Genomic DNA, 16,521 nt, shown 5'->3' with positions numbered 1-16,521 from the left:
GTTTGTAACTCATACATTGAGCAGCAGTGGTCCTTGGGGGCCGGCGTTGAGTTTTTCAGCTTTTAGGGGTCAATCGCTCTGTATGCAATGATGATTGTTATTTATAGTACTTTTTTTAAATCATGGTCACAGCATTTCTCCAAATTTGCAAAGAGCACCAACAGTTAAAAGTCGAGGCTTATTGGTGCACAAGCAGCGCACACAAATCATAACAATTGCTTAAAAATTCTAGTGTGTATTTGTGGTGTGTAATTTATGTTTGTGTACTTATGTTTTGCATGAGGAGGATGTAATGACATGGTCACATTTCAGAAACTGGTTTTAGGACAAAGGTTCTCAGAAAAGGTATTTTGGTCAGTTTACGTACACAAAAGTCAAATTATCCTTAAATTAAGAGCTGAAACTAGGAAATGTGTGGTATTTTGTATTTGAAAAATGTCCAACAACGTCTCTCCTGCTCATCAATGAGGGTTTGTCTGTGTGTGTGTTTCCTGTTTAAGGATTGTAGATTTGTGTGAATTATCAATCAAAAGAAACATTTAGCTGTAAATGAAAAGCTGTGTGTTGTACATGAATCCTGGCTTATTCCACTGAGTCTATAAACCATATAAAATATCTACCTGTTTTCTGTACATCTCTATCTCTCCTCCCCCCCAAAAAACCACCCACACTTTTCCTTAACAGGAGGTGGCAGTGGGCGAGCGCAGCAGGGGCGGGCGGCTGCTGGAGGAGCCTAAAATGATGCTGTTCCGGGGAAACACTTTCAGCCTCCAGGTGTCCATCCAGGACGTCCCACAGTTACTCTGGAGCATCAAGCCTTTCACCACCTGCCAGGTAGGCCGTTTATAACCGTCAGTTTGGGTCATTTAGTGTAAAGGAATGCAAAGCCGCGAGCAGGTTTACTGTATGTGCATCTACGTTTTAATTTAAATTTAGCTTGGTCACAGATGTGTATGCACCTTCATCTTCTCAGTTTCCTCTGTTCCTCCATTAGAGCTCTCCCCTCTGCGAGTTTCGTATTTTCTTACTTTGTCACATCAAAGCCAAAGGACAGCAGCAAGGGCACAGCAAGAGATCACTAAGGCCAGCTATCTCACCCACACACACTCCCGTATAAAATTAATTATGACTGCCGGGCAGGCACACACACATCTCATAGTTATCTTCCTAGGGGTCTACATGCTTCATGTTCTGCCCTGCCCTGTGATGTTTATCCCACCAGTGGCATCCTATTAGCAGAATTAGCCCACCATAGTGCGCCAGAATACCAACAAGGTTTTCTTGGAGACGCAAGAGCCACTATGTGAGGATACTACAGGGAAGATGACTGTAGGCTCTCATTTAGACACTACTCTTGCCTAAAGGAGGCTTTTACAAGTAGCCATCCTTCTGTCTGATGGATCTAAAGAGAGGATGATTCATCTGTAAAACAGTGTTTTTGACCTGTTCTCACTGCGCCGCTGTCTGGGTCGCACAGTAGTTAGTAATGGAAGTTGGAATTGGCCTTTTAAATTCCATTCAGTCCAACGCGCTGCTACTTTGGTTTTTCAGCTGCCACCTTTGGGGGAAGTGCAGTGCAAACTGGGTAGATTAAGGCATCACTGTCCTAATTCCATAATCACATTACAGTTGCTAAACTAACAGATATTACAGCCATATTAGGACTATCACAATTTAAAGAAAACATAACAAGCCAACAAAGTGGTAAATGTGGATTGACAAATCTGAATTTAATGCTGTGGGCTGTATGTTTACTCAAATAATCTTCAAAGGATGATTTTGTGTCATTATAAACAATTTCCTGTGGGCTTAGGTCTGTAATATTTATCAAACTAATGATTGTAAGACTAATTCCGCTTTAGGGTGTAATGCAACACTAATATAAAGTAACTTAATTATTTCTCCCAGGCAACAGTAAGTAAAATAACATCTAAATTACACTAATGACTCAGTCTCTTTCGGATGTTAAAAGGATACATTTTTGTCCCTAGGGCTCTAAATGTTGATGTTCTTTCTGACGGTTAAACTTCTTGATTAGGTAATATCATTGATTGGCTAAAGAGGCTACTCATTCGGTCTTAATTAATCATGTAAACAGCAAAGTGGGTGGCAAAGCTGGATCCAAATAATGAATGTCTGTAGCGGGGATTTAATGAGTTTGTTGTCTTCTCTGCCTTATCCGTTCATCGTTCTCCCTGTCTGCCCTCCATCTCTCCTCGCTCTGCAGGAGTTCTCCTTTTCTCAGGTGTGGGCCAGTAACCAGCGTCCCCTGCAGTGTGCCTTCTCTTTGGAGCGATACAGCCACTCATCGTCTCAGCTCTCCTGCAAGATCAGCGTCCGACAGGTCAAAGGCGACGAGCAGATACTCCAGGTCTATGCGTCTGTGGTGGAGGTGAGTGGCACTCGTAGAAACAGACAGCGTGTGCTGGGATGCGTGGGTAGTTATGCAGCTTCTTAATAGGTTCTTTTATTACACTGAAAAACTCTTGATTTGATTTAAGGGCTTGCTTAATGAGCCTCTCAGGGAGCTTTTCATGTATAGATTGCAAATTGTCTTGATAAGTCCTTGTCCTTGTCTTCATACTGACATTTTAAGCTGCAGCATCAAGATCACCCTGACGCCTCTCTGTTTTCTTTCTTGCTACAAGAATGAAAAGGGAGTGGTTCCCTTTTTCACGCAGTCAGACTGTACCATCACCTCTCAGACAGGGTCAAGGGCCTTTAAAATCCCCCTGTCCATCCGTCAGCGGATCAGCGCCACCTTTGATACCACTAATGTCAAGGGGAAGGACTGGCAGCTCTTGGCTCAAAAGCTCCACATTGACAGGTTTGAGTTATAGCACTTAAAAAACTACATTTCATTCTGAGTCTTTATTGTATGCAGTTGTTATTTACCTATGGCTGAGTCATCTATGTGTTACAAAAGCTCGGATATATAAATCAGCTGGTAGGTTTTGTTTGGCGATATTACAGAATAATGACTAGAAAGCAGAAATGCTGCATGTTCTGGTCTCTCCACAGTCCTGCTTTAAATACTACATTTAATCTAGAATTTTTGCACTGTGTCAGCCCTAATCTTCCATCACCAACCAGCCTTCAGTAACACGCCACAGTGCTGATTTCATTATAGATCTAGAAACACATGCACAGGGAGAGAGAGAGAAAGCAGAGATATAAGGGCCAACTTTAGCACACTCAGAATAACTGGAGAGAAGATGCCCTGTTTTGCAGAAATGTTAAGGAAGGTTTCTGACCGCTGACAGGTTAGCCTCTGGCAAGAATATGTGTTCATGTTAGCACTCTTCATTAGCAGCATCTCTGCATGTGTTCCTTCAAACCCCCCTGCTAAACTCTCCCGAGGTTGTGTCAGGTCAGTATTCGCGTGGGCAGTGGAGGATTTTAGTTGTTTGGTATGGGGTGTCTATTTGTGCTTCAGAAGAAAAGTCAATAATCAAGTGCTTATAGCCATGAAGACTCTTAGATCTGTGCTGTCCGCTCCATCAAGCTCTTTAGTAAAAAAGTACTGAAACTAAGTATTCTCTCTTTCTTGCCAGTTGGAGAAACATGAGAGGAGAAACTGTGACAGAAACTATGTGATTAAGGAATTTCACTTAAACCGAGTCTGAAAACAAACATCTGTGACTGAGGAATGGGAAAGGATTTCAGAGTTTCGTAGCCCCAGTCGAACACAGCAAGAAGCATGTAATGGCAATGTCTCTACCTAGTTAAGCAGATTTTTGTAATTACATCCCTGAACATGTGGTAACGGCATCGGACCAAGGAGGGAAAGTGGGATAGAGAAAAAAAAGGGGGGAGAAGGGAACTATGGAAATCCCATTGTAATGAAACAGTGCACTCTGTTGGATGGGTGTTATAACAACACTAGAAGAAGAATAGTGTAAATGACATCTTGCTTGGAGCTTGTATTCTACAGTAAACCATGTGTGCTCTTCTAAAATAACCCTGATGGTGCCATAGTGATGTGATCAAGGTTGTGCCGAGGATTTTTTACAGAAAGCCTGCATTACAAACCAAAGGTTTGAGCGCATTCAGGAGGCAGGAAATATCTAATTAAAGATGCTATTGAGTTTTGTTATGGGAAATGAGTTTGACCCATACTAGTGACAACCTCTGCTACTTTGAATTTGTACATTATCTTTTTAGTCCCCCAGCTGTATGGAAGTACAATACTAAATCACTGGAGAACCCCTTTAAAAATGTCACTGCCAAGGCAATCATTTATAACTATTAACTGGCACTCTCATTCGCTCTCAGCATTTACACCTTGCTATGTGATCTACTCTAATATAATTTTCCATTTCCCCTGGCCTGTAGGAACCTGTGCTACTTTGCATGTCAGGAGAGCCCATCATCAGTTATTCTGAGTCTATGGGAAGTCCAGCACCAGGACTCAGGGGACCTGGACTCTCTGGCCAGTGCCCTTGAGGAAATCAGCAAGGTCCAGTCCCCCAGGACCGCCACTATTGACTGTAGCAGAGAAGAACGGGACTCAGAATTCACTAAACTTGGGTAGGTCAGGTCAACAGCAGATCAAATAATGACGAACCTTTACTGCATGAACACTGGTGATCAGGTGTACTAGCTAACCTAATGGTGAGGAGGAGAACGAGCAAAGAGGACAACAGGGAAACTCAGTTTTGGACTGTTATTAAAGGAACACCTCTGCTAAACCAAATAGCGCATTCAGACAGACGGGAATCAAGGAACAACGAAGAGAGAGAAGAAAATGAGTGGAGAACAAATGCGGAAGGACTAAAGTATTATTGTGTTATTGAGAGGCACCGATAAAACTTTTTTTTTTTAAAAGAAGAAAGGGATATGCGTATCCCACACCCATCTTTGATTGAGAAATATCAACTCCTGAAAATGGATTTGATTACCTGTATTTAAGGATTATGAATATCAGTGTGAAGAGGACTCTCTGCACAAGATGGAGTGTGTTTTAGACAGACTGCTAATCAGGCTGGCGTTGTGACATTCCCAGGATCGGATGTGCTGGCACTTGCCCTCAAACAGTCCGCTAGGCTGTTGTTTAATGTTTGTCATTATGTTGTCATTCATTTCTGACATGTTTCTTTTTCTTTTGTTGACTGTGTCTCTAATGTTACTGCTGGAGATAGAGGAGAAAACAGAAAGTAAGGAATATTGGATATTCATTTTTTTTCAGAACTTCTTGTCCATACTGCGTGGTCAGAGATACTAATAATGACTATCCACACAGATTAGCATTTAAAGTTATTTGATGATGTGCTTAAACATCAGACATGCTAAAAAATGTATAAGAGATGACTTTACAAAGGGTCTGACAGTGATAACTAGGCACTGATCACGTGGATACCAATCATTTTAAGAACCAGCCACCATGTAGAACATTTTAACCCCATTAGCAGAACACATGCAAAGGCTGCAGAAAAGGATAAGTAACTACATTGTACAATGCAATGCACCTGGCAATGCAACCAGAGGTGCACCTCATCCCCTAATGATCAACTTCTGTTTGTTTGGAGGAAAATGAATGTCTCGCTGTGTTGTACATACACTGCAGATTTTTGTGGTGTTTACTTTCAAGATTTTCAAATTTTAATGAAAATCTTGGCTTTTGATGTGTGGCTTGACTGAAGCTCCCTTTTTTGGATCATCTGGATCATCAGATACCTGGACATCATTATTTGGAGACACTTAGCCAACTCTCATTGTCTTTTCTTCCCGGGCAGAGCCAGCATCCATTTGGAAAAAGATATCCTGTTCAGGAAGATCCCTCATTCAGTTGCTTCATTTGCCCCTAAACTTAATAAAGTGACTTTGTGTTGAACTCTGTGTTGGCTCTCTCTTTTCATCTACTTAATAAATTAATTTCTTGAAAGGCCTGACGGTCTACATACTGTACAGTGGAGAAATCGGCTACAGTAAATCTACAAAAACTGTATTCAGCAAAGAGATGAAACAGAGAACCATACAAAGTCCAATTTTCAGAAAGATGTAAAAGAACTACATAAGCACTCTAAGTTTGGATGGCAGCTCATTGCTAATTTACCATGTTTAAGTTGCATTGTGTAGCTGTTTTAACTGTACTAAAAGCCTGGACACGAATTAGGTAGTTAAAACAATTTATGTGTAAGAGGACTTGTGACTTACTTTTCAACATTCCTGACAGTCCATTGGTTCTAACCTTAACATCTGGTTAAATGAGTGGTCCATTAAAAAGCCTATCAAGTATCAAATCCTCAAGTAAACCTCAGGTTCTGCAGAGTTGCTCAGCAGTGGCCCGTGCTCTGCAGCCGTCCAAAAAGTAAGAATTCTCAGTATTGTCTTTTAAAATGGATCATTCCTTCTTAAAAGTACTTAAAAGTGTATTTGGACATTTTGGAAAATTAGCAATTCGCTTTCATCCCAGGAGTTAGAGAAGGTTGATACCACTTCTATATCTACGGAAAATATGAGGCTACAGTCAGGAGTTAGCTTAACTTAGCATAAAAACAGGAAACAGGGGGAAACAGCTAGCTTTGTTCTGTCAAAGGTAACAAAATTCGCCTACTAACACACCACCGACACAAGATACCTTGTTTGTTTAATCTGCACCAAAACTGCTGTGTAAAAATGACAGTTTGCAGTTTTACGTGGGGTTTTGTGCAGGACTATTTCTTGGCCCGGCACATTTACTGTCCCCTGTTTCCATTCTTTACTCCAAGCTAAGCTAAGCTAACAGAAATGAAAGTGGTATCAATCTTCTCTTCTAATTTTGAGCCAGAAAGCGAATTTAATATCATAAAAATGTCAAACAACTCCTTGAATAAACTAAGACTCCCAGATTTCATATTCAAGATGCAAAAGGATATATTAAATTCAAGTGTGCTCATGCAATCCTACAATTCTGAAAATCTGATTTCATTCCATTACTGCCAGATAATCAAACTGGAAATAACCAGTCATCAGTCGGCAAGCCATTGTCATGCTATCTATATGGATCAAAGAACACCTTGTGTGCAGACAATGCTCTTTAAGGAGGGACTGATTCTCCACTAACAGCTGATTACACAGTTCACAGTGTTAAAAGACCAAAGTTTGGAATACATTTACACCAGTTATCACATGCAGTTAGACCCTGTATAGATTCTGAACCTTAACTAAACATGTAAAATACTTTTCTCTATACTTTGTGTTTAATATATCATGAAGTGGAGCTAGCAATCATACACCGACCTTTTAAACCTCTTAAAGCAGCAAGAAAACCAGGTTTTCTCAATTTCAGGGTGACTCTTCCTATAAGCACTGAAACTGTCTCGACTCATTAGTCCTCATCTCATCAAATGCACCAAAGAGAGTTGCAGAAGTAGAATAATGGTGTTTTCGGAGATTTTAAGAAGAAATCATTTTTGGAATGTTAAAATGTTGAAATCTTACATTTCATGAAGTGGTTTGTCAAGGTTATATGAAACTTGATGAAACCAACTAGTTTCATCAGTACTCTAGTCCTCAGTAATGGATACCAGCATGGATATTTGTTATTTAAGATCTCATAGACTTTTTTACTGCTTTTTTCATTCCAGTGCTTGTTTCCTCCTATTGAGGTCAACAGTTTCTTTCTAAGAACATTATAACAAGAATTTCAAACTAATTTCTAGCATGCTGAAACCTGTGGATGAATGTGTCCCACAGTGCCACCTGGAAGAGCAATCTTAGCTATTCAAGGTGTAGTACCTCCAGCAGAGCTGTAGTGTTTGGCTAATGGTGGCAAACATTGCTTTTCTTTGAAAAAGATTATTACTGTAGCTTCTGTCAAAAGAGGAAAAAATCATCTGAATTGAAAGACAATTTCCTGAGCTATTACCCACAACATATCCCACTGATGTACCATCACTCCAAGATCTGACCCCTTCAAAATCATGAGTTGGCCTCTCTGCTGAGCCACAGAAAAAGTCCTCCATCCACAAGGCCATGTGAGGTAAATCATTTCTGGTAAACTCAGAACTTTATCCAAACTTTTTAATTGTAGTTACATGTGTATCTGAGCATAGAGTGTAATCAGTCAGATGTCCTTGGATCATTCAAAATTAATACAACACTCCATTCTAGCTGTGTAGAGAGACCTTTAAGGGTTTGTACATGAGTAACAAAAAAAACATAGCCAGCATAAAAGGAGGATAGGAGGGGATGCAAAATTTTTGTCTGTAAGCATTTGGAATGATAAGGACAGTTGGACAGGTGCTCAGGCACTATTCCTCCATACTATTCATTTAAGGAAAGTATCAAAACCCTACAAAAAATTATCCCAGTAGGCAGAAAGCTTGAAAAAGGAAATGTGTCTTGAAAACCACTCTGAACTAGAACTAGACTAAGACTAAGGAAATGTTGTCCTCTAGGGATACAGCCATACCATCATGGCACCACATCACACCTTCCTTACAATGAACAGCCCACACTCAGTGGAAAGAACTTGATAAAGGTTTACTATAATATTACTATATACTATATTAGTAAGTATTACCCAACATTCACTAATTTTCAATTGTTTCCAGTCAGGGAAGGAACCAAATCCTTGCTATGCAGATGTATAACTAACATTGACAACATTCTGATTCATACCACCTCGTGAAGATTGTAGGGCCACTGCTGAAGTGAAGATTTCTTTTGACATTTGGAGTTTGTTTCTGGAAATCTAGATTCATTCTTTTTTATTTTATGACAGAAGGCCTTGACAGAAGGTTACTGACTTTTTGGCAACACAGTGTTATCCTGCCAAATCTTACTCCAAACACAGATTTTTTTTACCTTGAAATCTGGAGTTTTTTTTATTTATTGAGCATTATTTTTATTTCATATCCAGAATTTTTTCATCATTTCTTTTTAATGCTCCCACCGCATCCCCACACACACACACACACACACACACACACACACAGACAGACATGCAAATTAAAAAAGGAAACACATAAGCTTTATATTTACTTGTTCTGCATCACCAAACTCACCCAGTTCTCTGACTAATTGTGCCTCCCCATGTGGGTTTGGTGTCATACCCATATTGAAGACACTAGTGTGTTATATGCAAGCTGTTTTGTTCATTGCCATGCACAGCGACCACCTTGTATACACTGCAGAGGTGTTTCCTAAGAATACTGCTGAAGCATTTAAACCTGTTATCTCTGATGCCAGGAACTTACAGTGACAGTGAGCTGACTAAAAATTATTTGACCATCTGTCACCTGAGGATGCTCAACGTGTCCATCGGTGTCCTTTGCTTAAACTTGATGACTCAGAGTGTATGTGTATGTGTGTGAGTGTGAGTGTGAAAGTTGTGTGTAACTTTTGCAAAGCTGTATTACATGTCCTTGGAAAATCCAGCCTACAGTAGTGCTACTATTTCAGCTTATTCAGATGTGTGATGTAATGTGTTTTTCTCACAGCCTACTATCTTAAGATCAGCATTGCATTGGAGAAAATAGAAAACAATGCTAACTTAAGTGAAAGTATATCCATTCATCAAATGTGGTGAAAGTTTAATTCAAAACTTTATTACTCTGTCTTTGGTTGTAGTTTCTATTTCTCTGCTTTTCTTTCCTGGACTAAAGCTACTGCCTTTTAAATATTATTCTCATATCACTCTATTTGTCAAATGAAACTGCTGGAAATGTTCAACAATTATGATTTTAGTCTCCAAATGGTTATGTATTCAGTGCAATGCATTTAAGTATGTTTGATTTGAAACTTCTCAATACATTATCTATGCTCAATATTTGATTTACAATATTTGCTATATGATGTTTATTTTAAGAAGGTTAAAAGAGTGACCGTCATACTGCATATCAGTGGTGATGTTCTCTGTAGGCCAAGTTCGTTCTTCTGTCTTTTCTTTTACAAAGATTTGAATTTTATTTTGAAACTGTATATATTGTATTGTGTTGAAATAAATATACAGTGAAAGCATAGGATTCACTGTTTATCTGTGGTTTATACGTCTACGTTTCCTTTCAGATTATTGGGGGGGGGGTTTAAGTCGCACTCTGCAAAATATAACCAGGCTTGGTTTTAACTCATTCTGGCCAACCGTTGTGGAATCTAACAACTCTTCCTCCAACATGTAACTTATCACAGGAGAGCTCACAGTCTCATAAATCTCCATGTTGAAGGTTTTAGTTATTTCATATATGAAGCATTTATCAAAAGAGCAGCAAGACTAAGAGTCTACAGCCATGCTATAGCTGCTCTGTGAGGCTGTAATTTGTAATATATTTTATCTGTTTGTATATATACATTGGCATCTCATAGTAAAAACCAGTGCATCTGAACATTTTTCTTTTGAGGTTACAATCTGACAATTTTAAAGATGGGACAAATATGACGGTACAACATTAATCACATGAGGGTTAAGAGTCTTATTTCCACATGGAACACCCATTCAGTTCTGTTATTGTGATGCTTCATGAAAGTGTCAAGTAGCAAGCAATGTAAATGAGGTATTTCAAGTGTTTGTTTTACTACAAAAATGAAGGTCACTTCTGTGATTAATACAGCCGCAGTATCACTCACAGGTTGAGAGCTGTGGGCAACATCAAGGGCCCCTTTTAAATAAAAAAAAAACTATACTCATTTAAGTTGAGCTTGCACCTATTTTATATTCATTATTCTTATGATAGTTTCCATCAAATGACTCTGGAGTGTGATGCATTAGATTTAGTACCATCTCACCATAACTCACAAAGCAACCAAATGTACTAAACCAAAATAATCCACCAGTATTATAAATAACTGGTTGATATTCATCTGACATCATAAACATGTACATGCCATGCAAAATATGATGCATTTCATGTAATTCAACCGACTAAACCCCAATCCAACCCAAACAGCAGATGGCACTGTATGCTTTATTCTTATTAAAGGTTATCTTGTCTAGGCATGTCTTGACATTCTGTGTGTGCGCATGTGCACACACACACACACACACACACACACACACACAACTGTAGGTTGTTTCCATGACATGAGGCAGTCTCACAGACTTTTGCATGCGTGCCCCTTCACAGTGTGGGTAGGGTCTAGTCAGGCCTGGCATTCAGCAGCCAGCTACACCCTTTCTGACAACGACAAATGCAGCTCAGCACTCACCCACGAGGCTGCAGGGGCTAAGATTCCCTTTCCAGAATTTCAATCATCATTTTGTCATTGCAAATTTTGCTTTTGATTGATATGCATTACATTATACTTACCCCTTTCCCAAAGGACAGCATTAATACACTGTAGAGCGCAGAGCATAATTCTTATCTATTCAACCTGCATTAGTTTGGTAACGTCACTCAGCCATGCAAAACCGTGTCCCAGCCGGATGTCATCTGCCCCAGAAAGGCAAACGAGCAGGCTGCAGGCTTTCCCAGCAGGCCCTCTCTCTTCCCCTCCAGACGCTACACACACAGCCCTGGTACAACTAGAGCCCTCTCACCCTGTCTAATATGCCCCACCCCACTCGCCTCTGGACAACTGCTCTGACTCAAACGGATTAAAGATGACTCTCTTCTCTAGCTTTTTTTTTTTTCACCCTCTCTCTTGACTTCTCTTTTCTTTCCATGCCGGATGAAAGGCCTCCCAGACACCCACTCCATGCACATACCATTCAGGCCAGGACACACAGGAAGTCTATGTGCAGCACGGAGAGGGGAGGGGGGGGGGTTGGCGGCAGAGGAAAGGAGGAGGGAGGGCGCTTAGTACAGAGGGAGAAAAGGGGGAATGGGGGGGGGAGCTAAATGCAAGTCATGTGAAGCTCATGAGAACTAACCTACAAAAGTTGGAATCTTGTTTTCCTTTCACAAACTCTGTTGTTATTCTTTTGTTTCCTTTATCGATCTTTATGCTATTAGTCATAATCTCCCAACTCAGGACTTTAACTTGGTGCAGATGTCAAGAACAAAATACTTCTCTGTGCTAATTACTCTGAAACAGAAGGTTAGTTATGTCACTGCCAAACACTAATTGACTGAGGCAATAAATCCCGTTTGCACAGTACTAATTGCAAGAGTACTCCGACAACTGCATACTAACTTTGTTAATCTTTTCCTTATAAACTACTAGAGCTACTGACACCAGTAAGTTGAATTCCTCACAGTTGTTTATAGGTTCTGGTTTTTGCACCAAACCATTTAGTTATGAGATTAGCTTCAGCCCAAATTTGCTATGGAACTGTGAATAATTGCATCACGTGGAATGGAGCACTCAGTGTTACTTTTACAGTGTGTCTTATAATATGTGTGTGTGTGTGTGTTGGGTGGGGGGGTTACTGCAGCCCCAGCTTGCAAGGAACGGCGTCACGTCGCATGCTTTGAATTACTGTACATTTGTGGCTGGTAGACAGTCTGCTGCCAACTGTCTCTCAGTGGATCAGACAGCTAACATCAGCACTGTGGGTTCTGCCACGAGTCCTTCTTTAATTCCCACTCACTGTCTTTTTCCAACACACTTTCTCTATGTCGGATTTCTTTCACCGCCGTCTCTCACTTTCCATCCATTACACACACACACGCACACAAACACGACTCACTGTCTCTACTTTTAATCATCTCCACTCACTCAAATATATGTCTTTGTATTTATTCATGCCATTTTCTCTCTTAAATCACACACAATATACAGCAGCAAAAGACACTGACACTATTATACATTCCTGAATGCAGCTCACACAAACACACAGATTTGTCAGTCTGTTTACACAGTTCACCAGGCAGCTAATCTTCATGGCACTGCTGACTGAAGCCTGTCTTTTGTCAAAGAACTTTTTAAAAAAAACAGAGTCAGGTGACTAATCAGGCCACATTACAGCAGCTAGTTGGCTGCCTTATAAACTGCCTGGCCCCTCCTGTGAATCCTACCCAGGTGGTGCCAGGGAAAGTACTGATGACATCACCACAAAGGTTTCAACATAGACAGGCATTCCTCACTCAGTCGTAATCCACTGTGTTAATATACAGCCCGACTTCAACCAGACAAAACCAGTCAAGAAGCTTTTCTCTCATGCCTCATGTTCTCTGCCTGCACCTCTGTCTCTCTCTTTCTCTCTCTCATTCCCTCTCTCTCATCAGCTTCACGTTTTTCCTACTCACAATCAAACACCTTCTGGGCCTTGATACAGATCCTTCAGCAGTGCGTGTTTTAGGAAGTGTGAGCTGATCTGACATTAAGAAACATGACAATATAGTTCCAGTACATTTTGCCAGGAACTCCCGCATCATTAGTCTTCTTCTTTTGTCAAATTGCTTTAGGAATTTGAGCTGTTTTTTCCCCAATACGGTACTAAGAGGTCATTGTTTTAAAGATACGCAAATGTTCTCTTCAAAGGTTCTCTCTATCCTTTATTCTTTATTTATTTAGAAAAATCTACTAACTTCAAGTATTTCCTGGAATTGTGAGACTTTTTATGTTGCAGAAGTCTTTTTTCTAAACCTTAATTTTCTAATATGATTGAAAGACTATTCTTGAATACAAGTATGTGAATACTTTCAGTTTTTTGCAGTATATGTGAGAAACTGTGCTTTTAGCCACATTAGCATTGTCAATGCACACACTAGCATGGCTGTAGACTATTAGTCTTATTAAAATACAGTACATTCCTTCCCTCTCTTACTGAACCTGCAATAAAAAACGTTATAAGCTGTGTGTGTATGAAATGGTCCACTATGTTCACCAGTTATTCACTAACTTGATTGTCTGCAGTTTGGTGCTGGGCAGATAATTCAAATCTATTTTGTCTGATACTTTGGTCAGTGACCAAATACCTGCAAAACTAATGACATGCCCATCTGCCTCAGCTGGGCTTTGAATTTAGAACGAATTAGCAAATGTTTGCACGCTAACACGCCACACTAAGTTGGTGAACATGGTAAACATTATACCTGTTAAACATCAGCATGTTAGCATTGTCATTGTGAGCATGTTAGCATGCTGGCCTATACAGCCGAGCTGCTAGCATGGCATCAGACTCTTAAGTCTTGTTTTTAACAGAAAACAGCTGCTTGTGGGGACCAAAAGTGAGTTTGAGGGTGAAGCAAAATAGTCAACCTGTGGGCTGTTAAACCAAAAACAATAAACTGAAACACTCAGATGAGGGGAGTGGAGTGATCATTCTACCTGGGTTTCCCATTGCCTGTTCACATGCAAGCAGTCACGTCAATACAAACACTTTGATTATAACCACTTTAAGTTCAATCCATTTGTTGGATTATGTGTAATTTATAACGGCACATGTGGATGTGTTTTCACTCTACTTGTGTTTCTGTATTCAGGAGAAGGAGGAGTGTACTGGATGAATGTCATGCTCCAATCCCCCACACTGATGAAAGAAACATCCACAATATCATTAACTTCTGTGTCAGGCTACGGCCCCTCATCTCAGCACAGCACTGTGACTGTTCACCTTTGACTGTAAACAGGCAGTTGTGACCCTCTGGCTGTTATTGTTGTTATTGAGTGCTTTCTCTGCAATTGATGTCAAACGGGGCCCAATCATATTAGCCCCTAACTGTTTTAAATCAATCTTTATGGCAGATGTTGGGAACATAAATGTCACAGATAAATGATTAAGCATGAAACTGAATTTGATGTCCCATCTTACTTAAAAAATTATGCAAGGCCGCTGTCCTTGTTATGTTCCTGCTGTTAAAAGAATGTGTGTCCATTTTTCACAATTTCCTGTCTTGTTTTCTGCTATGAATACAGTCATAATGTCCCTGCTATGTATTTTTCTGTTAATTTTACAACCAAATAAAATTTAAATCAATTACAGGAAGTATGCAACAGTCAGGCTGCAGTGAAATAAGATTTGGTAACTTTTTTGTTTTTCTGTTAATGCAAATAACACTGAACAAGACCATCATCTGGAGGCCTATATCTTAGATTTATTTTTTCAGCTCCTTGTCATTGTTTTTTTAAACCCTCTTAAATAGCAAGTGAAACAATACCCAGTAGGCGTCACAAGATAAGTCACTGACGCTCAGGAAGGTTTCCCTTCCTTTTATTTGTTCTGCCAGAAGGTCACTTCTGTGAAGAAACTCTCAACTCACTGCCATCTGCTCACACACACTTACACACCTACATACACAATTATACAAACCCATGACCATCACACTGCCCCCCACATATGCAAATTACTCTTCTGCTGCACAGCATTTAGCAACTAGCTTCCTTCATTGGTGAAGAAAAAACATTCTCCCTCAAACTACAGATGATAAATTGCAGAATTTTCTGTGATAATTGTTATTGCACAAGTCTGCTATCTGAACTTATTAACCCAGTGGCCATAAATACTGACTTGCTCAGGAGAAGACTGTAAATAACTCAATCATACACTTCCTGTTTTCGAGCACGTAGCCAGTGACCTCAGAAGGAGGAGCACAGGATGTGCTCCAAGTGGAAGATATGGATAGAGATTTCCTAGACAGTTTTAATTGAAACACATGTTTGACTTTGGCAGGAGGGGGTGGGATGGGATGCATCTGCTGTGTTGTGTTTGTTCCAGAAATTATGAAATGTTTGGGTGTAAGTATGATCACCTTCTTCCACTGCGAACAACATAATTTCTGTGTCATTCACTGCTTTTGTTTTAGCTTCAAACACACGCTCACTTTTTCCCTTTTCGGAGCCTGAAGTTTGATGACCTCTATTGCATTCAGCAGTTTACTGTGAGTAAACAAAATAGTCGTGTGAGAACTGTCACATCAGTATTTTTCTGAGATGTTTAGCCGGGCAACAGAGGGCATTTTGCCATTCTAACTGACACACTAATTAAAGTAATGTAACCTCCCCTAGGGTCCCCAACCCACACTATCATGACTTTAGTCACAAGATATTAACTAATCCTTCTAATGTTTCACAACACAGCGTTCTCTGTAGACTGGTGAATGAGAAGTGAGATATATGTCAGAAAGCATTTACTCTAAATGTGTCTAGAAATTTCACAATCTGTCTGGCACTACAAAACAGTCAGCAGATCTGATATAGTTGTTTGGCTCTGTTTGTTTGTTTGTTTGTTTTCTTTGTAAATTACCCTGGTACAGTCAAGTGTAGGTTTGCCCTAATATCTTCCATTCTCTAACCCCCCACCCCCATCCCCTCTAGACAAACAGGCTTTAGCTCAGATCCACTTTAAATAAGATTTTGTCAGCAGGATGTTTGTTGTTTGATGTAGCTCAGTACAAAAAGTGGATTAATGTTATGTTGTCATTAAATAGTAGTTGACTTACTAAGTATACTGCTTAAAGTGTCATTAAATAGTAGTTGACTTACTAAGTATACTGCTTAAAATGCAGAAACTAAGTGCGTTAATAACAGTTCCACTTAAACTCAAGTAAATGGAAAAAAACTATTCCTCAGAGTGATGAAGACCAATCAAGTGTCTCCTTTTGAGTGTATATTTGTGCCAAAGGTCATAATTTATTCACTGGTGCTTCAACTCGTTGGACATTAGTTAGTTACACATTACATGCTAGTTAATCGCTACAGTGGCTGGAGTGAATTACT

At 39.9% G+C, this 16,521-nt stretch overlaps 1 protein-coding gene across 1 annotated transcript in view; it reads left to right on the top strand.

The window, feature by feature from the left end:
• The window catches only part of LOC119914541 (netrin receptor UNC5D-like), a 182,759-nt gene extending 173,836 nt beyond the window's left edge, over positions 1 to 8,923 (top strand). Inside the window, exons 15-18 of the mRNA XM_038733895.1 lie at positions 685 to 834; positions 2,228 to 2,392; positions 2,649 to 2,827; positions 4,336 to 8,923. Of these exons, the coding sequence (XP_038589823.1) occupies positions 685 to 834; positions 2,228 to 2,392; positions 2,649 to 2,827; positions 4,336 to 4,534 (693 nt within the window). The 3' untranslated portion in view covers positions 4,535 to 8,923. The remainder of the gene's footprint in view (positions 1 to 684; positions 835 to 2,227; positions 2,393 to 2,648; positions 2,828 to 4,335) is intronic.
• The last annotated feature ends 7,598 nt before the right edge of the window (positions 8,924 to 16,521 follow it).

Source organism: Micropterus salmoides, unplaced genomic scaffold (genome assembly GCF_014851395.1).
Source record: "Micropterus salmoides isolate LMB-PRFRI ecotype aquatic unplaced genomic scaffold, ASM1485139v1 Ms_hic_scaffold_20, whole genome shotgun sequence".
NCBI classification, from domain to species: domain Eukaryota; kingdom Metazoa; phylum Chordata; class Actinopteri; order Centrarchiformes; family Centrarchidae; genus Micropterus; species Micropterus salmoides.
This window is presented reverse-complemented; position numbering and strand designations above follow the sequence as displayed.